At 39.0% G+C, this 23,611-nt stretch overlaps 1 protein-coding gene across 12 annotated transcripts in view; it reads left to right on the top strand.

Moving 5' to 3' along the window:
- The window catches only part of PTPRM (protein tyrosine phosphatase receptor type M), a 500,309-nt gene that overhangs the window by 453,355 nt on the left and 23,343 nt on the right, over nucleotides 1–23,611 (top strand). For all 12 annotated transcript variants that reach the window (XM_069779033.1, XM_069779028.1, XM_069779026.1 and 9 more), the window contains one exon: nucleotides 13,091–13,188. In XM_069779033.1, coding sequence (XP_069635134.1) covers nucleotides 13,091–13,188 — 98 coding nt within the window. The remainder of the gene's footprint in view (nucleotides 1–13,090; nucleotides 13,189–23,611) is intronic.

The following is a 23,611-nucleotide window of genomic DNA, read 5'->3' as shown; positions in this document are numbered from 1 at the left end:
GCTGATGTTTGATGATAGGTTTTCCATCTTTGGTAAAGAATCATCCATAAATTAGACTTGATGGGGAAAATATCTGGCACTCTTGATGGAGTACTGTTAACATGCCTGTCAATCAGTGAAGTCTAATGCTAAAGTAGAAGAAGGAGCAGAGAAATGCAGTTTGTCAGGAAAATCACGTAGTCGAAGCATCTCTTTTTTCTGTGAAGTTTATTTTCCAGCCACTCTTCAGCAGCCTGGAGGAAGCTTGGCAGCAGGTGTAAGAAGGCTTTTCGTCTTCTCATTTGCTGAAAAAAAAAAGAGCGTAGCAAATTTACAAACAATGTATTTCAGAAACAAATAAGAACGTATCAAGTAACAAATAAGGCAGCTTTTTTTTGCCTTGTCACCATATCTGAATCTTTGAAACCTGTCATCTTTTCTCTTCTCTATATCCTTTGGTGGCAACTGAAATCTCTATATTGGTATGGCCACCAGTGCACATGACAGTCTGGGTAATTTTGAAGCACTGCCTTTGGAAAAAAAAAAATACAGGCTTATTGGATTAATTTCTTTCCCTATCCATCTGTATTATTCCGTGCAGTTGCATATTCAGATGTAGACTTTATGGAGATTCCTTCTGCTGCTGCTAAATCTCATTCTGTTGCAAGCATGCTCATGTTACTGTGTCTGTACTAAGCACAAATACACTCTGCATGTTAAAATGGCTTTCCTTGTTTACAGTGTACATCAGATACTGCAGTATCCCATAAAAGATAATAAAAAAAGAGAATTAAAAGTTTAGTGTTGCCCTTTCCTACTTGAAATGGTGAAAATAACCAACGTGCTCCCAAAAATAACTATAAATAATAGTGCTGAAAAAATCTGTTGTCATGCATATTTAATTTTTACCATCATTATCAGAAGTTAAAAGGAAAAACATCCAATACACATTTATTTGTTAATGACCTTCACATGTATCTTGATCTGAATAATATTTGTTTGATTCTGACTATTTCTATGACTGAGGAAGAAATGAATTCACCGAAGTTCTTCAGCCTTAAATAGAAAAACATACTGTGAGTGGTATATCTCACTCATGAGATACCCATCGGGATAATAAATTATGACAAATTTGTTTTTTCTAGCACTTTTACTTATGCTTTAATGTAGACTAAATTATCTTGTTTGTTCATCTGGGTAAAGTGTTCATGTTAATGCACTTAAACTCCCAGCACGAGTTTAAAAAAATAGAGCATCTGAATATCTTACTCACAAGCGTGAGCAAGATTCCTTCACAATAAGGTCCTTGGGGAAAAATAAAAGAAACAAGTAGCCAAAATGAACTCATATTTTTGAGCTAGAGAGTAGTGATGATTTTATTACATCCTGATGCTTATTATTGACTCAACATGAAACTAGAATGTAGAAATGGGAAAGACTAATTAGGTTCTTTTGTCCATTCCCTAAGGATCCTTCTACTGAAGGGGATAAAATTATCTTAAACTTCTCATCCATCATCAAAATTGATTCTGCGTTACAAGTTGATATGAAGAACCTAGTCCAACAAGTCAATTACCTAAGACTTTTGAGTTGGAAATGTTACAGGCAGCATGGTTTTTACAAAATAAATTCCATATTTGTTAGTCTTCCCAAGCTCAGATGGGCTATTTAGAATGAGTGATTAATAGGTATTCATATTTCCATGATGCAAATCACCCTTATTTAGAATAATGCACAAATTAGAAACTAAAACAGCTTTCTTACTGGAAAACATTGATTCAGCTAAACTGAAACTTTGTTGGACTGCTTTCACAAAGACAGTTCAGGTTCAAACCATGGGCTCAAGGCTCCTGGAATAAGCCTTCAGTCAGAGCTGTGACCTCAGATGGAGAGCCAATAGCTCATGTTGCTATTTGATCTGAATCAATTTGGACCAGTATTTCAGTTTCCCAGATGAGTCACCTATCATTCTCCCAACATGCTTGACTGTAATTAAACAATTAAATGTCTGTAGGGCACAGAGAGAAAGAGAGTCCATGTGTGAGTGAGACCAACTCTGTTTCTCTGTAGCCAGGACACTGCACTGGAAAATGCATCAAAGCCTCTAGTTAGAGTTATAGTTATTCAAACTATTCCTGTTTCATAGGAGAAAAAAATGAAACATACTCCCTGCAAGCCATTGCCTCGCAGTGCTCTCTTAAAAGCTGTGCGAGGTAAAGATTGAAGACTCTGGCCTTATTCAGGTATCCCACATAACCCTCACTAGGGGATCCCTAACCCCAGGGAGTGCTACATGTAATGCAAAATTTGGAAGATACTGGATTTATCCAGTCTGAGAAAATGTTCATGAGAGGAACAGAAAATTTAACATCCCCACTGTGTGGCAAACAAATTATATGAAAGGAAGAGTTCTTCAATTATACTGGATGAACTACATTAAACTACAACTACATTGTTTTGCTGGTTTTTTTAATTTCCTGCAGTTAAGAAAAAGCAGCTTTCTTTAATGGCGTAATGGTACATACGTGGCCAGTAGTACTATGTACACAACTTTTATTGCATTCAGCTTTGCCTAATCTCAGGCTAAGTGGATAAATCTGGACCATTTCTGTTGTTGCCAGTTCCTCTGTTCCCAGTCTGCAGTACTTCTGTGAGTAGTCAAAAGGTGTTATGGGAATGTGCTATTTATTTTTTGGGAAATCATATGATGTTTTCATTTTATTTTGTTGATACAGAACAAACTGAGCTAGTATTGGAAATTTAGCCGTGGAGAAATGTCAATCAATAAGTGTGTAACACTTTATTAGATGGAAAGTTAGCTGGCAGCATTAGCTGTAGTGTTATAAAAATTTCTTAAATAGCACCTGCCAAGAGTGCAGAAATAAAGTCTGGTCTCAGACTTAAAAACATGTTTAAGTGCAGCAATGACTTTTTTCTGAACATGGTGGAAATAATAATGTGGAGCAGGGACAGGTAAGATTATTCAGAAATGGCTAGGAAGCTGGCATATTGTGGCTGCTATATATTATATCAAGCCTCGTCAGTTCATTCAAACCCTACCTTGCTTCCTGTTGTCTCTCAAGGTATGTTTGGATTGTGACTGTAAGGATCATGAACACCTTTTGTGTATTCATGGGCATTTAATATGTAATGCAGTTCCCGCTATAGCAGAGTTCCAGGCCTGGACTGGGATTTCTAGATGATACCACGATGCAGACAAAATAAGGCATAGAGATGTGTGCTGTTCCAGCCTAGTTAGATCTGTATCAATAAAGAAAAGAAAATGCCATATGATATTCCAGAGAATAAATATCACATCCTCATAAAACTTTCTGACTACCCACAGAATCACTGCAGAATAGGATCACAGGAAATGCCAGCAAGAGAAATGATCCAGCTCTAGCAAACAGTTGATGTGTATGTGTATATATATATATACACACTTATAAAATACGTATTTTCAAAATGATTATCTAGTTTTGTGAAATGAGCAATTTTAAAGAAAAAAAGTCTCTGGAATAATCAGTTTTGTAATTACTCAAAGGATATATTTTTTAAGCATCTCTATATTAAACTTGGAATTTAGAATGGAGGGGTTTCTTATTTTAGCTAGCTGGGAGACACTTGTGTATATTTCATAAAACAGTACGACTGTGGCTTATCACTACTGTATATTGTAAACAGCATGTTACAGGCCAAATGTTGTTATGTTCTTTTTACATTTGGAAAGAGATGAAGAATTTACAGGTCAAGCTCCTCCTTTCCTTCATCCTGTGAAAGGTCTAGTGCTGACTCCTCTAAATATAGGAGGAGGTGGTATACCAAGCCAGCCAAAGCACTGGTCAGTCTCATGGGAGCTATAGATAAAATTTCTACATGCACCTCAGTCACTTAGTAATCTAAGCCTCGTTGAAAGCTAATGGGACTTGAAAGCACTTTGAAAATTTCATTTTGTGAAAGCCAATTTTCACATACAGTAATGTACAGGCAGGAGGGCTTGCTGACTGGCTAGCTCAAAGCAGGTAGGATTTAGTTTGTGCTTGAAAATCAGCCAATTACTATTCACTGTGCTGTCCCTTGGCTGATAATGAGAGAAGGCTTTGTTTTTCCTGAGCAAAGGATACAGTAGAAAGCCTCTATGTTGCTAGTAGCTGCACTGGGCAGGATTTGTCCCGATAAAGCATTTCAGCTTGCTTTATAAGCAGCGTTTTCCTGAAATGTCAAGCTAACAAGATTCAGTCAGATCTGTTTCTTATTGACAATCCATCTAAGGTGAGGATATAATGAAAAACACATTTCAAATTCATAGCTCAGTCCTCAGTAACCCACTTGAGTATAGCTGAGGTGGCTTACTGTGGAATAGTGTTGCTGCATACTGTTTTCTTTTTTTTTGCATTTGTGGTGGGTTGACCCTGGCTGGACACCAGGTGCCCACCAAAGCTGTTCTATCACTTCCCCCCCCCCCCCCCCCCCTCAGCTGGACAGGGGAGAGAAAATATAACAAGGGGCTTGTGGGTCAAGATAAGGACAGGAGAGATCACTCACCAATTACCATCACAGGCAAAACAGACTCAGCTTGGGGAAAATCAACTCAATTTATTACCAATCAACCAGAGTAAGGTAATGAGAAATAAAACCAAATCTCGAAACACCTTCCCTCCACCCCTCCCTTCTTCCCAGGCACAACTTCACTCCTGGATTCTCTACCTCCCCCCTCCAGCGGCACAGGGGCACAGGGAATGGGGTTTACGGTCAGTTCATCACACCTTGTCTCTGCCGCTTCATCCTCCTCAGGGGCAGGACTCCTCACTCTTCCCCTGCTCCAGCGTGGGGTCTCTCCCACAGGAGACAGTCCTCCACGAACTTCTCCAGCATGGGTCCTTCCTGTGGGCTGCAGTTCTTCACAAACTGCTCCAGCATGGGTCCTTTCCACAGTGTGCACTCCTTCAGGAGCACACTGCTCCAGCGTGGGTCCCCCATGGGGTCACAAGTCCTGCCAGAAAACCTGCTCTGTGGGCTCCTCTCTCCACAGATCTGCAGGTTCTGCCAGGAACCTGCTCCAGCATGGGCTTCCCCACAAGGTCACAGCCTCCTTCGGGCACCCACCTGCTCCAGCATGGGGTCCTCCACAGGCTGCAGGTGGATATCTGCTCCACCGTGGGCCTCCCTGGACTGCAGGGGGACAGCCTGCCTCACCATGGTCTTCATCACAGGCTGCAGCGGAATCTGCTCTGGTGCCTGGAGCACCTCCTCCCTCTCCTTCTTCACTGACCTGGGTGTCTGCAGGGTTGTTTCTCTTACATGTTCTCACTCCTCCCTCCAGCTGCCATTTCTGTCTGTCCCACAACTTTTTTTCCTTCTTAAATATGTTATCACAGAGGTGCTACCACTATCACTGATGGGCTTGGCCTTGGCCTTGGGCCAGCAGCAGGTCCATCTTAGATCCAGCTGGTATTGGCTCTGTCAGACACAGGGGAAGCTTCCAGCAGCTTCTCACAGAAGCCACCCCTGTAACCCCCCCGCTACCAAAACCTTGCCGCACAAAGCCAAGGTGGTATCATTGCAAAAGGCCAAAAAAACAGAAATGGTGCACTGGCTATAACTCAAATATAGATTCTGCATATATTTGATATGCATGCTATATTCTGAAGCCGGGGTTAAAACTAGTGTTAGGATTTTAGGAGAAACTGAACATTTTTTATTTGTTTGTGAATTAAATTCTGGTGTAATTCTTGCTTACAAAATGGTGTTCTTTCTTACCTGAGTATGAGTTAATTACTGCCTCTGCAAACAAGCGGCTCCTCTTTGCACCATCTCTGATTCTATTACCATGGAGGAATCAGTTAAAATAAGGTTTAAAACTGAGAGGGAGGATTTTTCCATACCTCATGTAAGAGTAGCCATAGCCTCAGGATTCCTTGCTCAGGCTGCATGCTGGCTTAACATATTTATATGGAACCAGCTTCATTGGAAGTTCATCACAGCTTTGTTTATTTGTATTTTCCCAAGGCAAGAGAGATTTCCAAGAAAGTTTTATCAGGAAAGTCAACATAGCTGTGTAATTACAATATAGCCCTGCTGAAGATTACATAATAATTAATATTTGTAAGGCTAAAATTAGAAAGTGCATTTCAAATTCCATCACAGTCAACACTATAAGTCAAATGAAATAAAGTAATAAAAGTGAGAATCTGTTTTTTCAGCTCATTACAGGGGTTTTGTTTAATATCACTGAGATTCTTTAGTGCACAAAATGTCCGGGGCTGGGACATGCAGAAGCAACAATAATAATTAACACTGAAGTGTGGCAGCTAGAAAGCAGCGATTAATAAATAACACTGAAGCATTTATGGCCACGTTTTGCCAGTATAAACGTATGTTGCCTTTTAGTGTGCTAATTCTTACACTGATAGGCCTATAGGAGACTTCAGTAAAAATGAATAGGTGCATGGCACTGAGGTATGTTTTACCCTCAATGCTGTTTTAGTTTCTGGAACAGACTTGGGAGGACTTTTAATTAAAGCATTAGAAGCATCCAGGTTATATGACCTGATTCTTTTTCATTATTATTTTCTTGACACCTTAAACTACAAAAGACTGCTCTGTATGCATTTGGTTAGCTATTGGTGAGCGGTGGGGCCATATGGTTTAGTGATGTCTTGATCACATTTTTATCTCAGACTTTAAAATTATTCACAGTATTTATAGGAGCATACATACTTTGCCTATGAAAACATACTCTTGTGTAAGCCTTTAAAGTCAATTTAAGTGCATATGTTATGGTAGAAAACAAATGTCTAAACCTATTTTGAGAGAAGTTATTGCAGAAAGACTGCATGATCACATGCCTGAGTTTTTATAGCAGAGCTTTGTTCTGGGGTTCACTGGCCCCCATGGAGGCACTAAACCCTTCAGAACTCCTGGAAAGGTGAGTGAAAGTTAAATGCATGCTACCATACCTATTCAACAAGCATATGGTAAAGACTGCTCTTGGCAAATCAGATTATCAGGAACTGATCAGATCTTTAAAGTGTCTTCCATTTAGAAGCCAGCTCATTTGGGGAGAGCGGAGATGAGCCAGCATGCAGCTGTACTGCTGTGTGGCAGTGGCAATGCAATTACAAAAAAAATACTGAACTAGCAGTTTATCTTGCTAGTTGACTAAATCAGCACAACTGGGATCTGTTAATTTTCTTAATAGTATGCTGACTATTTTAGGCAGAAAGATCAAGACATTTTATTTTATTTTACTTTATGAAAAAGTGGAACCTAATCTTACACTATTTAGTCTATACCTGTTCGTGCAAAGAGGTGTTCAGGTTTGCAGAGCTGCTGACCGCTGATGAGCTTAACTAGGAGGCTGACAGAACTAAATACTCATGAGAACCTGATCACATAATGATGTGCCTGCAAATTCCTGGTGATACAATCTTGGGCACATAGCCTTATTGAGTAGGGAAAAAATGTATTTCAGCCAAGGGAGATGTTCCCTTGGCTGCAGTCAATGATATTTTATACTTTAAAGTAACATTTAATGGCAGGTTTTTACATAACTTTCTGAAAGGGTGTTTTGTTCTTACCTCCGAATTCCAGCGTGGTTAAAAGAGCAAATAACATGCACTTATCGATTATCAGATCACTGGACTGGCAGAGCATTAGTAACCCTGTAATTTTGCTTCCTCCTGTGAAATTCTCTGTAAGTTATCCTACTAACAGCTAGTCTGTCCTATTTAAGAGGTTCATTAGGAAAAGGAGAATTGTTGAACTTTTTGATCTATTAGTGTGTAGTCTGTTCTCCCAGTAATTTTTAATTTTTTTTTTTTTAAATCTCTGGTTTTACACTTTCATGTGTATTTTGAACAGTTTCTGTAGTGTAATGGGTTTGGGGTTTTTTGACAGTGTAGTTACAAAGGGAGTCTTTGCTTTTTGGCCTTTTTTGCCATGCAGCCATATCTGTTAGTAAGAAAACATTTACTGTACCTCAAGTTCATTTTGAAGGTGTGCTGGTTTTGGTTGGGATAGAGTTAACTTTCTTCATAGTAGCTAGTATGGGGCTGTGTTTTGGATTTGTGCTGGAAACAGAGTTGATAAGGCCAATATGTTTTTGTTACAGCTGAGCAGTGCTTACACAGAGTCAAAGCCTCCTCTGCTTCTCACCCCACCAGCGAGGAGGCTGGGGGGGCACAAGAAGTTGGGAGGGGACACAGCTGGGACAGCTGACCCCAACTGACCAAAGGGATGTTCCAGACCGTATGATGTCATGTTCAGCATATAAAGCTGCAGGAAGAAGAAGGAAGGGGAGGGGGGAGGGACGGGGGGACACACGACACATTCGGAGTGATGGCGTTTGTCTTCCCAAGTAATCATCACGCATGATGGAGCCCTGCTTTCCTGGAGATGGCTGAACACCTGCCTGCCCATGGGAAGTGGGGAATGGATTCCTTGTTTTGCTTTGCTTGTGTACGTGGCTTTTGCTTTACCTGTTAAACTGTCTTTACCTCAACCCATGAGTTTTCTCACTTTGACCCTTCTGATTCTCTCCCCCATCCCACTGTGAGGGAGGTGAGTGAGCGGCTGTGTAGTGCTTAGTTGCCGGCTGGGGTTAAACCATGACAAAAGGGATCACATGTAGTAAAGACTGAGGAATAAAATGTAGCTCCTTCTGTGCAGGCAAATTAGCTAGTTGTCCTTGAGTGGTCAAGTTGTAGGCAGTCACAATAGCAAGCAGCAAGTTTTGCTTCAGTAAAAAGTGGAGAGTGTTATCATTGGTACTAGAAACTGCAATAACCATTAGGTGAGGGGACCATTTTATAACCACCTGCTTATGCAGGGTGGACATTTTTACTCACTGGAAGTAGGTTAATTGCACTCTTTTCAAGATGGCATTTAACTGCTGCAGATAAAAGTCTTGCATCTTGTCAGTCCACTGCCTCTATCAACACATGCTAATGGCTGCCACTGCCCATGCACTCTCCCTGGGGAGCCTTTGGAGCTTGAAGGTATCTGTTCATTTTCTGCACATTTCTAACTTTAATACCTATCACTGAATTTGGTCTCAGGTGGACCAAACATTAGCTTATGGATTTGACATCTATGCTAGAAAAAGGTATTAGAAGCTATTTGTTCCTTGTTTAAGCTGCTTGCTTTTGTAGAAATTGACCCACAGATTTACAAGTTCTGTATGAGTAAGTGCTGGGGACATTTCAGGATTCAGGTTTTACCTGTTTCTTTGTGTGTTTGCTTTCTTTCCTACATCTGAACACTTTTTCCTGTATTCTGAGCTAGTTTATCATGTTCAAATTGATCACATACATACTCCACTAGCAATAGCAGTTATTAGAACTGGGCCTCACAATAACAAGCAGAAATAGAGGCTCTAGAAAGCTCTGTGTACAGAAGCATCTTCTTAAGAGTTTAAACCATTCTTAAAAGCTGTGTGATTTTCCATTTCCTAATATGTTTGTGTTCCCAGAGCAGCAACTAACAACTATTGGTAATACAACTAATGGTTGTGGTATATACAACTGATCATTTCTGTTGAGTTTTTCCAATAAAGCATTTAATTAGCTTGGGGTTTGGAGGGTTGATTTCTCTTTCTTATTTTCCTTTGCTTTTCATCTTCTGGTTGCAGTATGTTGTTGATTTCTGTTTTTTCACAGCAGAAATCTTTGATACCAACTACTATATTGTGTAGCTAATGGGGTACGCCGCAGACTTACTGTTAGGCAGCACAGTACCTTCTCTTCAGACCTTCTCCTCCTGCAAGAGGGCAACTGCTGAGAATAACTTTCCTGCCTATTGTGCACACATCTGTTAAGTTGATGCTTAGAACAATTATAGGCTCTTTCTCTCCCTACCATGAGTCTCTGGAATCAAATTGTTCAGTTCTTCATGACAATAAATCCTCCAACTCTACCTGGCCTCTAATGCTTTTCAATTCTGGCTGTAGACAAGTAATAATTTATTCATATGTCAGAAAATAATTTGAAAAATGTCAAGAAGAAAAGAAAAATGGGGTAGGAAAGAATTACTTTCTGAGACTTTAAGGTAGGTTTTCGGGTGGTTTTTTTTTTCATTCAGTGTCCTGAACATGAAAAAGTTTGGAGGCTTCATGTAAAGCATTGGAGAGGAAAAGCAAGAAAACACTTGAGAATACTTGAGGAGAGCAGGAAATCCTGTCAAGCATTTTTAATTACGATTGTCTTATCATTTGGATAGTAAGATTGAGAGGAGTGTACTCAGCACTGCAGAACAGGCCTTTTCCTCTAGAAGAACATTTGGAATTAAAGTTGAAAGACTTGTCAGAGGTCAGCTCTTTCTCTGCCCTGAAAAATGCTATTACTTTTTGTAAAGATTTATTTTTCTCATAATTTATTATCTGTTTTTTTCTTTATAAAGAATGACAAATTGAAAATCTTTAGGAAGAAATTAGTGTTTAGGATCTCTCCCCAGTTGTAATTTGTGATTTCAGGATCTGAAATGTAGGAATCTTTAAATCATGAGACAAATTATGCTGTCTGTAGAAAAAAAAAAAAATCAGGAATAAATTGTTGCAGGCTATCCCAGAGCTGTCAAAGAGAAATGAATGTTACAAAGTAGGGCCCAACCATCTTGTCTCTCACATGAATCTGTAGGAAAGAAAACTAAAAATAATGCATAAAGAAACTTGCTACATTGCCCCTCAGTTTCTCAAAGATTCTGGCTTCTTGCAAGGGGAAAATAAAAGGGCTGTGTAGACAGAGGATCTTTTCTCACCTTTCCTGCAGCTTTACCAAAAATATATTCAGATGAACGATCTTGAAACGTCACATAGTCTTGTGGTAACAGAATGCAGTGGAGCCATTTAGATTTTCTCCATTAAACCAGGTTGTGAATAGGGATTCTTGAAGCAATAGTGTTGTTATTTTTTGTCCTTGATCAAGCTTAAATAATCTTAATAATGTGTCATGAACTTGCAGACTCTTGCCAGGACACTATTCTGTGGAAAACTGCCTTTCCCTAATCCTATTTTTATTTACATTCCTTCAAAGATTATAGCAATAATAATTTTGCTGAATATTTGTTTGAGATTTGAGAGGAAGGAAGGAGCTATACAGAGATAATATTTTCCTACAGTGAGTAAAATAGTCTCCTTCCTTTTACCAGTAGGAGAGATTGGCCCAAAACTTTTCTAATGCTCTTGTGACTTTAAGTGCCCAAAGAGCTATATTTAATCCTACATTATTAAAACACAAGCAAGCTAAACTTTCACTGTAATGTATATTAATTATCTTACTGCGACATTCAAAATTGCATTTGGACCATGTGTGTATTACATATCCAGGACACTTATGTAGAAGTAGAATATTTACTGCAAATTTCCATGTGGTGGAGAGTGATTCAACTCTTGTCGTACTTCAGAATGAAATCTCACAAAAGCATCAACTGTTCTGTGCTGTAAATTAAAAGAAAAAAAAAAGGTGTCCAGCTTTGCAGCCACAACATCAGCTTGAATTTGGTAATTTCCGAAACTGTAGTTTTAGATTCTGCTGTTGTTTTTAGGCTGAGACCTTCTCACTTTTCTTGTGTTCTAACAGTCATAGATTCCTTTTGTTTTAAATGGCTTTTTCTCCTATTATATGAAGTAACAAAGCAAGTAAAAGACAAGTTGAATGACTATAGGGAAACCTGTGAAACTAACTATATATGCAGCATTTTTAAAGGCAGAGAAAGTAAGGGGGAGAATACATAACTTCTTTAAACGGTCTATGCAAATAATGGATGATAAAATTATCCTTTGAAATTGGTGAAAATAAAAATAAATTTTAAAAATTCAAAAGTTTTAGACTATTACTATCTTTTTTCTTAAACTTGAGTTGATGTAACTTATTGCATCATAACTGTGATATTATTTGCCTAATGAGTTTGTTTTGACTTGCCTGTAACATCGTAAAATCACAAAGTCATAGAATCACAGAATGGTTTGGGTTGGAAGGGACCTTCAAAGATCATCTAGTCCAACCCCCCTGCTATGATAATATAGTAATAATATATTACTAAATTTTTCACCAAGTACTTGACTTTCAGAGTGAAAATAAAATTTTCACAGGGAGCTCAAGGTACCAAAATACACGTGCCAAACTACCCAAATATCTCAATGTATGGTTTTGTAATGCTTTAAGAGTGTTGGTTTCTTCGCTAGAGGAACATTTAGGCCAATACATTATCCATTTGTTCTCCAATTAGCTGATTTAAGGCATTCTTCTAAATAAGGCACTAATTGCTTACTGCAGTGTGGCAGTTCAGTAATGGGTTCAGTATCAATGTTAAGTTTATAGTACCTGATAATATTTTACATTTGTTTATTCTTATCGTCTCAGTGATTTTAAAACAGTGGTTTAAAATCGGGGTGGCACACATCATGGGTAAGACACGTAGGCTAGAAACAGACAGGACCAGGCATACACAATGTGATGTGGTTGTTCCCAACATTTTACAGTTCTGGAACATTTCCTGTGGGCTGGTACCCAGCTTTAGCATGACACTAGAGGAAGCACTGTGTGTTCATTTACAAAAGCACACAGGTTGTTGGGGAAAGCACTGCAGAGGACATGGCTGCCATGGCATGCCAGGGTTCTTTACTGCTTTCCCCGCTGTTTTGCAAAGTGATATACTGCAGCAAAAAACTATAACTTCTGTCTCACTTCAGAAAGTACAATTTAGGAGCTGGGGTAGTTTGATGGATAGTGTATACTAAGAAAAATATTAGAAACCAGGAAAGGCCACATAGTCCATTGAGGCTCATTTCATTCCAAATACACCTTCCCTAGGTTATCATCCAATTGTTAAGAGAAAGAGTAATGTTATCCATTTTTTATAATTCCACTTCTGGGTATTACACAGATAAATACCTAAATGTTGGAGAACTAACTTTCTTTCAGAGCACTGTTTCAGGGGAAAAATACTTAAATGCAGATAGGTGGGATGACAGAAAAGAAATTGACCTTAAATGAAAAATATGATAGTGATATGAATATATGTGTATAGGCACAGTTTCTCAAAGTTCCCCAGAGAAAAGCTTTCAGTCATGAGACTTTCAGATAGTAACCTTTCCTTTGATTTATTGTTTCAGGACCAATGCAGGAGACAATATATGACTTTTGGAGAATGGTATGGCATGAAAACACAGCCAGCATAGTCATGGTCACTAATCTCGTAGAAGTGGGAAGGGTAAGTAATTTTTGTACTTAAAAAGATGAAAAACTTCCAAGGTGTTTGCTTTTGGAAATTAAATAGCAGACTAACAAGATGCTTATATAACGAGTATGGCACATAAAATATTTATCACTGCCTGTGCTAAGAGGTTCATTATCAATTATTTTTAAACATGCCTTAGATGCTTGGCTTTGATAACATTAGCACAATGAAAAAGTAACTGATAAAGCTGCATTTTGTACAGCACAGCCTGTAAAGACTGCCAAAGAGGGAAAGTGTTATATCTTTGTATACATATTTCAGACATACCATTTCTATTAAGGGAAACCAGAGAATTGGTTACAGAACAAGGTATGGTTTCATCTTTTTTTTAAGGGAGACCGAGGGGGAGTAATTCTGAAACAGATTTCTGAGAAAAGTAGTTAAACTATGAAACTGCATCTTCTTCATAGTATATTAGTCTAGATCAACCTGGTTTGTTTGGGTTTTCCTTCCTGTAAGCCTTCTGGACTAAAACAGAAAAAATTAGCTTTACTCATTTGTACACTAAATTTGTTGACCAGGAGGTTGTCTTCAGGAGCTGAGTAGTAAAAGAAAGCTTGAGTTACCTGGTTGATACAGTGTAATTTTCTTTCTTTGCTTGATAATTTCTAAAGTAGGCCTCCTACTCAAGTCATTGTGGCTAATTTTGTTTTCAACAAGTATTGAATGGAACCATTTTCTTTGTTTCTCACAACCTTCAATAACTCTTTTAATTTACTGCTTTGTCTATGCACTGGTGTCTTAGTTCTCATCTCAGATGGTTTTTTTCAAGAAAATTTGCTTGGGAACTGGGCATATAGCTTTTCTTTAGAGTGAAAAAAACCCACTGCTTTTATTGCAACTACTGCAATTATTGCAAATTGAAGTGTTGAAATAAGACATCAAGTGCACATGTCTTGGTGTAAGCCACATGGTTTTTAATTTCATGTTGGTGGAGTGGTTGGTACCCCTCTGCCCTGTGGCATTTGCATGAGAGTAGAGAGCACTGTTTATGTGACGTGAGTCAAAGTGTCAGATCTTGTGTCCTTTTTAGCAAGTCCAGTTTTACAATCTCAATACATTCTTCCTTATGTTCTTTGTCAATTGTTAATATAAATCCTAGCGTTTAGATATCTGTGTGCCCAAGCCTGCCAACAGATCAAGTGCTAGTATTATTTTTAGATATAAAAAAAGATGGGATTTGTGACTGCAGTTAACACCTACTGCAGGAACACATGTACAACTAATTGCAGAGACAAAAAACAATCATGGAGGCCGCTTTAAAAATTCAGTCCCTTGAGTGAGGAAAAAGGTAGAAATAGTTGGATTGTCACGTATCAATTCAAAATGGATAGATCTGTAAGAATAGGAAGCTCTTCAGCAAACCTCTTCGTTAAAGCTTTATACACATTCATAAGTACCCAAGCACACAACTTAAAAAGGGATGTGTTCAGGGTATGGATAAACAAGCTTTAGAACAAAAATAACATACTGCACTTACTGTTTTCCTAAAGTCAGTATTTGAAAGCATCAATTAGAGTGAACTCTCAGGTATCAGCCGGGGAGACGCCAGTCTTGGTGCCAGTGTTGGCAGCCTCAGCTCACAACGTTTAGGTACGCAGCACCTTCCCTTAGCAGCAAGCAACAGTTTGTGCCACCATGGAGATTTCTTCAGGGTGCAAGAGTCCTAGTGGTATACAGATCTGCGGCTTTGTTGTTTCTGGCAGTGGTAGAAATGACTTTGTTCTCACTTTCTCTGGAGGCCAACATAGGTGAGATCAGAGAGCAGAAATTGAAATGAGCTTTTGAGGGAAATGAGATCGTATGAGCCACAGGACAATGCAGTCACTCCTTAATTGGTGCTTCTGTCCCACTCCCAGAGCTGGAACCATCAGCAACAAGGAGGCGTATTACAAACACACCATCTGTCCCACAACCCCTAACACAAGCTCTGTGCCACCTTGATTAGTAATGATTTTAATGGACCTTTTGGTAGCATTCCTGCAGGGCAAACCTTGTAACCTTCCCAAACTTGAGTTTTTCTATTTCAATTGCTATTGCTGGTATAAGATTTACAGGGGTGTATTATTTTTATTTTTTAACCCTCTTGACCCACTGTAAGCTGAGGAGGAAAATTCCTTTGTATTTTCAGGAAAGAGGAATATCTATTTAACATGTTTGCCACACAGTGTACGTCCTTCATGAATTAATCATTGAGGGGGCGTATGTGTATTTGTTTACCAGGACTGGCTGGATAGTCATTAAATCAGTGCTAGGAACTTGCTTCTTGCCCTGGAGCGTTATGTAGCAGGACTGTTAATTGCAGATGGAGGAATCACCATGAGGCTGTCCCTAATGCAAGCACCTGCTGCAAATGACTCAGTCCCCCCATTACCCTCCAGCAGGGTACATCTGCCAATATCTGTCATTATCTGAGGCACACTTGTCAAAACCATACATCCCTTTAAGCTCTTGTGTGTTCCAGCAAGGGACCCTTGTCAGTGTTTCTGGCACCTGCAGACTGCTGTGCACCTGGTATTTAAATGGCACAGAAATGTGTTTTGATTGTTTTCTCTCTTTAATGAACCTACCTGAGGGACATTTAGCTCTTTATCTAGTAGCCTGTTACCCAGTCACTCACATTTACACTGCTTGTGTGGAAATTCAGAACTCACTTGTGCTGTTATACTAATCCATCTGCCAGAAGTCTTATCACAAAATCTGCAGGGCTCCCTAAGGAGACTTTTGTACTGGTAATTTAAGCTAATGATTTCTAAACATATTTAGTCAGTTTTATGAAGACCTCATTAGAATGTGACTGTTTAATAAAAATCTAAATGAGGTCTCACAGTCATTTAGAAAAATCATTGCTGAGTTGCATGAACAGTTCTTTGATAACGGATGATGAAGTGGGTTTTAGTTAAGATTGGCCTAGGTTGACATAAGAACTTTTACCAAAAAAAACAAATAAGCAGCCCTTGAAGCAGCCTTGAAAAAAGTCTCTGTCTTCTTCATGCTGAGGTCAACAACTGTCCACTCACAAAGAAGTTCACAAAAAGGGAATGACAGGTAACTAATGGTATAATATACCTACATTTTAGTGCAAGAATCAGAATTTTCTGTACCACACACTAACATGTAACAAGCAAAACCAAGACTCATAAAAATATATTGGTGTGACCACAAGCTATTCAAAATAATGTATTTTGGATTATATTAATGCAAGAGGCCCTCTGAAGATAGTAGTGTAATTTCAGACATCTTTTCCTGAGAGACTTAGCATAATCTGGTAGATTATTCTAGAGGAAACAAAACTTTTTATGCCACCAGTGTAGGGGTGATTGGAAAATAGACACAAGAGAACATCTTGCTTACTCCAAGAGACTGCTCTTGAATACAGCCTCCAAAAGACAGAGCTGGGTCCTTCTGTAGTAAGCAATGGGTGCTTGATCAAGGTCTTTATGTACTGGCCAAAGTCTCAGGTTACTTCTTGAAGTGTTCCAATGTTTGAACACATTGAAACATCTCTTTCTTCTTTAAAGAGTTACATTGGGATGATTTAGAATATATTAAAATATGCCATCTAGCTGTCACCTCCATCTTTGCTCTTGTTGGGCTGGTACTAATGCTTCTTTCGCAGAATCAAACTTGGCATGTCACATCATTTGTCATTTGTCAGTAGTCACTTTCTCTCCTACTCCTTGGAGGCACAAGAAATTTAGTAATATCTGATTAATAAATGGTGAAATGCACTGATGAAATTCAGTGGGGGTGGTTGATATATAAATGTGCTGCAAGGTTTCATGATTAATATAACAAAGTATTTACAAAAAAAATATCACTAGAAATAATTATAAAAAATAAAACCTCACCCCAGGAGCATAGTAATTACAGTAATTAGAGTTTCTCAATTATTATCAGAATTAGAAAACAGCCAGTGCTAATAGTGTTAATAAATACACAAAAGACCCTTTTTTTGAAAGGAGGCAAGGATGACTACAACAGAGTGGAAGTGACACAAACAGGGGAATGAAGGTCAGCCATACACTGGTAAATAGCCCTTATGCCTGCACACATGCCTTAGTGCTACCCAAACAGCCTCTGACTGCCATCTTACCACTCAGGAGTATTGTGCTTTCCTGATAGCCATCTCACACTCTTGGGTGACTTTTCCGTCCCAGGAGCCGGCAGGGCTGTATCTGTATTGGGGAAAAGAAAGAACACAGTGGTGGCTCAGCTTTTCCTTTGCTTGTTTTACTGGCCTGTGGTTGACATGTTACATACATGGCACTCTCATCTGCCTTCCTGCAAAAATGTTGATGGCTCTGACTTTTCACGTTTAAAAGAGTATTAGGGTCCACATGACAGTGAGGACACCCATACAATGGTCTTCTGACGGAGAGGGAATATCTCCTTGATGCTGGCTGGTTAAAAAGCATTCCCTGTTGTAAGATAAAATCTGTCAGAAAAGAGTTGTTCTTCTCAGGAAAGACTGTATGGACCCAGCCCTAAGCAGTCATACGTGCATGTGCTTGGGCCTTGGGTGCTTACAATGGGCAGCCTTGGTCAGCATTCAAGAGGCATTTCTAAAACAGATACAAATAAGTTTCCTTAACAAACAAAACCCAGAAGTCTTTATGTTGAACCAGATCTTCTTCAAATCCACCTGATGATCTGTTTCTGTTATAGACACACATTAGACATCCAAGAAAAACTGCCAAATAAAGCCCTGTCCAAAGACTTCTTACTGAAAACATATTGCAAGAACCAAACAACAACTTCATAGGAAATTCCAGCAATATAAAAACTGTGTGAAATTTCCAATGGACTTGCCACCTATTCTTAGACTAAAAAAGGAATTTTTTGACACAAAGCTATTACGAAGCTTGCACTTACACATTTTACAAGTTTTGAGAATCTTCCATGCAGAAGAACCCTCTAATAAACAAAAGGTAAATTCGCATTGTATTAAAGATTCAGATGACCTATTACAGAGATATTGCAGAGGTGAAACACAGTAACTCTTCTAACATGTCTCGCAAACAGCACATTTGTGGTTAGTATAAATGGAAGAACACTCTATCTAATTGAAACTGCCCCTAAATGTAGTAAGCCAAATTACCTACATTGGAATTAGTTCAGGATACTGGCACTAGCGCTCCTTAGGCGGTGTGCCAAAAAGTTTGTACGCATACTGGTGACTAAGATTTCATTTTAACTTTTCTACTGAAAGAAAGAAACCACATTTTATAAATGAGAGGGGAAAAGGTTGCTGTATGAAACCCTTCCCTACCTCTAGGTAATTCTAGTCTCAGCTTCTAAATCCTATGAATAGTGTCCTTCCCCATCTAGAGAAAATTTTTTTCTTATGTTTACCCAGAAAACCTGGGACCTGTGCTTATGGTACATATATGTTATTATATATTTTATTATTATACTTTTGGTTTCACTGTAATTCCAGTATCTCTTGTTGGATAGAGTAGAGTTTATACTTTTACGGAGTATCAATGAGGAAAAAAGAAAACAATCGTAATTTAAAACTACTGTTAATCTTTCAAGTCAGCAAACCCTTCTAGTCATCAAAACAGATTTCAGCTTTATAGACTTCTAACCAGAAATAACAAGTTGGCATTACTCCATTATGTGTAGCAGGGGAGGAGCCCTTAGGGAAAAAAATTGGCTGTTGTTCTTCATGAAAGAGAAGGAAGGACTCTTTGTCATCTTTAATAAAGATGTCCCCAGATTAGCAATGTTAGCATCATCAAACAGGACATCAACCTACAAGCATTCAGCACTGTCCCATGTCACTCAAAGCAGACATCATTTCAGCTCTCAGTGTTTTGATGTGTTCTTGTTTCCAGTAAAAGCTATGTTTCAAAGAATGTTAATCAACAGATTAATATCTTAATGCTCACTAATCCAATTGAGATAACTCAATAACTCAATATTGATATCTCAATAATTGAGATAACTTTGAGAAATAAATAAAAGAGGTTTAAGGATACACAAATGCATTGACCCCCTTGTTGGGCTAGCTGCTGAAGTGCTGCCAAGGTGTAGGATGCAAGTATAAGTGCAGTCTGCAAAGAGGGCTTCAAGTTCTTTGAAATGCCGGGGCTAGCAAAATGGCTTCATCACCGCAAGTCTCCTCACCTCAGCAGTCTTGTGAAATTAATCTCTCAGTCTCTCTGTGAAGAAGAAGTATCCTGGAGGTGCCAACACAGTTTTACCTTACCCAGTTGAGTAACATGTAGAGCTTTCTAACCTAACATCAGATGATCAGGTTTTAGAGTCAGAAGGCAATCCACTAACTTGGCGGTGCTCTGTAAGCTCAACTAATGGCATGATTTTGCTCCTGGAATGGAAGCATGATTCAGAGCAGAGGCTGTTCTGCCTGATGCAGGCACATCAGGTCCTCAGAGCACAGAATCTGAGCAATATGCCCATGATTTCACAGTTGTGTAAGGGATTAAGACAGGCTTTGAGGAGTTCCAGCTAATCCTAACCATCATTCATCTTGGCATGGGACCACCCTTCTCATGTCTGCTCAGCCTTTTTTCCTCAAGTGCTGTACTAAGGTGCACTAATTTACAGCCTTTTCAAATGACCAGTGAGAAACAAAAATGGCTAAACATAAGCAATGAAATAGAGGAATCCATATTCTTCTGTTTGTATTAGCAAAGGAGGCAGGAACACTACAACAGCTTTACCTTGGGTTACCTTTACCCTAAAGTGGTTCTTCTAGACTAGTTCATTTATATGGCCAAAGGAAGGCTACACCATGGGTTTGGCCTGTCAGCTTAATTTCATCTAACCCAAGGTACCAGGTTGACGGCATGCTAACAGTATACCTGATTCTTAAGAACAAAGGGATCGCACTTATTCCCTCAGGTGGAAAGCATTAGTGTATGGCTACTACTGGACATGTCCAGAAGGCCAGCTGTTCCTGGCAGAAGTTGAATGAGAGTGCATCCACCAGACAGCCTGGGATTGTGCTGCTGGGGCAACACAGGGCAGCAGAAGGTGGAGAATTATATCATCTCTGAGTCATCACTGGAAGAAGTTAGACTGAGCTAGTAAAATTCATGGAGACGTCTCTCCCCCTCTGGGAGCTGTGAACAACATAAAGACTTCTGGCTGCCTTTATACAGACCCATTCATCTGATGGTGCCAAACAGTATCTTTAATGTTGTATTTCTCAATATTTTTCCATACCTCTTTTAGAAAACTGTAAAATGAGGTATAAATCAATTAACTGACTTGCTCAAAAGCAAACAAAGAAAATGAAAAAAAGAAAGACTGGGTTTTATCTTCTGTCAAAGGTTGTTTTATAAAATTATTGGATGTCCTTTTTTAAGTCAGCCAAATAAAAGTATATGATGTTATCCTAGCTACATCTGTAAAATCTGTTAAAAATTTTCGCCAGTGAGCTTGGTTGGCTATTTCATTTTATATCCTGGAGGTTTCATTTCAAAATTTATGTCTGACTTATCATCATTACTTAGTTCAGGATTAATTTTAAATTAGAATATATAATACTGCTCTTCACTAATGACAATCCATGCAGTGCATAGCCAGTTATATCACCTTTTTGCTAAGAATATTTCTGAATCAAAGGAAATTGGAAACTTTGAATAATCAGTGTTATTTAAATTGTTCTGTACAAAGTATATTTCACAGCCAGCTCACACATTAATTCTGTAATACTCCTCCTATTCCAAACCTCTGAGTAAATGAATTACTGTCCTGGCTTTCATACTGCCTTTAGCGAGATGTGTCGCATTGCCGAATGGCTAAATATACAGCTTCGGAAGTCACAATTTGTGTTCATTAGCTATCCACTGCCTACATTGTTTGTTATATTTAGAAGTAGCAACAACAACTTTCCACCTTCATTTTTAATTCTTAGTTTCTCACATTAGACTATTTTGCTGGGGGATGGAGCTAAGGGATGGGAGTAGATAATTGTCTTCTCCAAATTTCTGAAATTATTAATAAAATAAACATCTTCGGAAAAATTGGACAGTGTACCTTGGGATGAATAGATTAAAACAGAGCATTTTCATTATGTGTCTGGCAACCACCCTTTTATCTCATCTTGTGATGAACATCTGTATTTTTTGGCACATTGTTAGGATATAAATGTGGGGTGTATTGGAACAAACCCTCAATTATAGTTCTGCTCAGATGAGATTTCAAAATTATGTTTTCTACTTTGTGGACGATATTTACTGTTATGGTAGCAACTGTGTGAAAAAAAATCTAATGCATTTAATATTCAGTTCTGGATTCATGTATCAATTATTTAGCTAAACCTTCTGTTACTAGGTTTGTCTGTAAAACATGTACCAAATGTTTATAAAAAGGGAAAGAGATTCATCAAGTCACAGTAGCTAAAGCTGTGCTAAAAAGAAAAAATGAACAAACATATGTTACAAACAGTATTTCTCATATTTGATGAGTAAAACCATATTCTATTTTGTTGCAATTGTATTTGCTTGTACAAATAAAGGCCCTGATCCAATAAATATTTATAAGTGTGATTTTGATTTACACTATTTAATCTACTTCTGTCTTTAAGACACCTTCGCATTTATTTGAGAGCTCTTGAAGGAGATGGGAGACTAGTCTTTAAGCATTGACTTAACTTTTGGCTCATCAGGAGTCCAGAGAGTTCCCATGTCTAGAGCTCAGCACGTGCAGCAGCATTGCAGAACAAGAGCCAAAAGTAGGAAAAAAGCCTGAATTTAAAGTGTGTGTGTGTGTGTGGGTGTGTGTGTGTGTTGATTTTCTCCCCACACTCTCAGTGAGTGAATCATTTAGTGTTGATCTGTGGCTCTGACTGCAGCTCTGGCACCGTTCCCATGGCTGTTACAGCCCCTATTCCACTTGGGTGAGTTTTCAGGAAATTGTGTTGTCATGGATCCTTCTGCTCAGGTCCAGTCTGCTCTGTGCCCAAAATCCCCTGTGCAGCAGAGTAAGAAATCCCTGGCGGGCCCAAGCTGCATGAGGCACGAAAGGCTATAACTTCTGTGCAACATCCCTCAGTGCTTCCCTAATTATTCCACTGGATCATCTTAAATAAGGTTTAAAAAAGAGTGGAAGCAAATCCAACAGTTGAGGCATAAAAAGATGGAGACTGTGTTCTTCTAAATTGGTCTTTCTAAATGTCCCTAGTTCTTAGTCATAATCCAGACTGTCTAGACTTACCAAGTTAGAAACAGTCATGTTTTCCTTCAAGGTTGAGCAATTTAATTCAGCCAGGGTTGGTTTTTTTTTCCCAATTGTTTATTTTACTAAACTAGAGCTGTTTTGAGGATGACAGGCACCCATCAGAAAGAAACAAGGCTAAAGTTAGCAACAAAGAGACGTGCTGATCAGTAGTGCTGTGACTAGGTTCACCACTGCAGCTGCTCCCTTCCTACGTGTATTGGCCGTCTTCATGTGGTTCAGGTTCCATCTATGGAAAGGGTAAGTGAACAGGCAGGAAAAGGCAATCAGCTTCAGAGATGGGGTCATTAGTGGGCTGCTCCAGTCCGAAGGCAGTGTGAATTGCCTTATTCTGCATGGAGTCTCGAAAAATCATCTTAGTCATAGGTAGGAAAACCCTATTTCAGAGAGTTCCTGGCAATGACTATAAAAGGGTCAGTTTGCTGGTGTAAGGGATTTGAGCAATGTGAATTTTCTGGATTATTTTAACACAGACAAAACAATGAGCATTCAATGTTTTTCATGTAGCTTCTATCAGAGGATTTTGGGAAATGCATCCAAACAAGATATGATCTGAATAAATATCAAGTAGATGCAACAATAGATACCAGCAGCCAGTACTAAACTGCTTGCAGCAATGCTTAATGCTTTTGAAATGGTTGTTCACTGCTTACAGCTGGTAGGTATGCTTTAGAGATGAATACGCATTTGCCAGAGATCCTGCCTTTTAGGCACCCTGGGACTGGCCCTTGGCTTGGCCCTTGGCTGGTGGAAACCTTCTCACCCACACTGACACCCTGTCAGCTTGCTGGCTGGTGAGCGGGATGGGGGGGAGCAGTTTGGCTACCCTTGCCCCTGCTACAGGAGTGCTGAGCACTGGGAGGACTGTTCAGTGTCCCAGCTCCAAGCCTCTTGCTATGGAAGGGAACTGTATAACCTGGTGTTTGCCGGTTGTCCTGAAACCATGCTTAATACCAGATGAAATGTGAAGAATATAAAGAATTTTTCTTAGCCAATACTAATGCGGTTACTAAGTGTGAAGACAAGCATAGAGAAATAAATAAAAACCTGCTTATAGCTACCTGAACTTCAGCTCTGCTCTAGGAGCTTTCCATCAGCTGTGTAAGCAGGAATAAGCTGTTAGGATGGTTATATAATTTTGTGGCTGGGAGCCAGGGCTTACAACCAGGCAACTCATCCCTGGAGG

The sequence above is a fragment of the Haliaeetus albicilla genome, chromosome 3, assembly GCF_947461875.1.
Source record: "Haliaeetus albicilla chromosome 3, bHalAlb1.1, whole genome shotgun sequence".
Taxonomy (NCBI): Eukaryota; Metazoa; Chordata; class Aves; order Accipitriformes; family Accipitridae; genus Haliaeetus; species Haliaeetus albicilla.
This window is presented reverse-complemented; position numbering and strand designations above follow the sequence as displayed.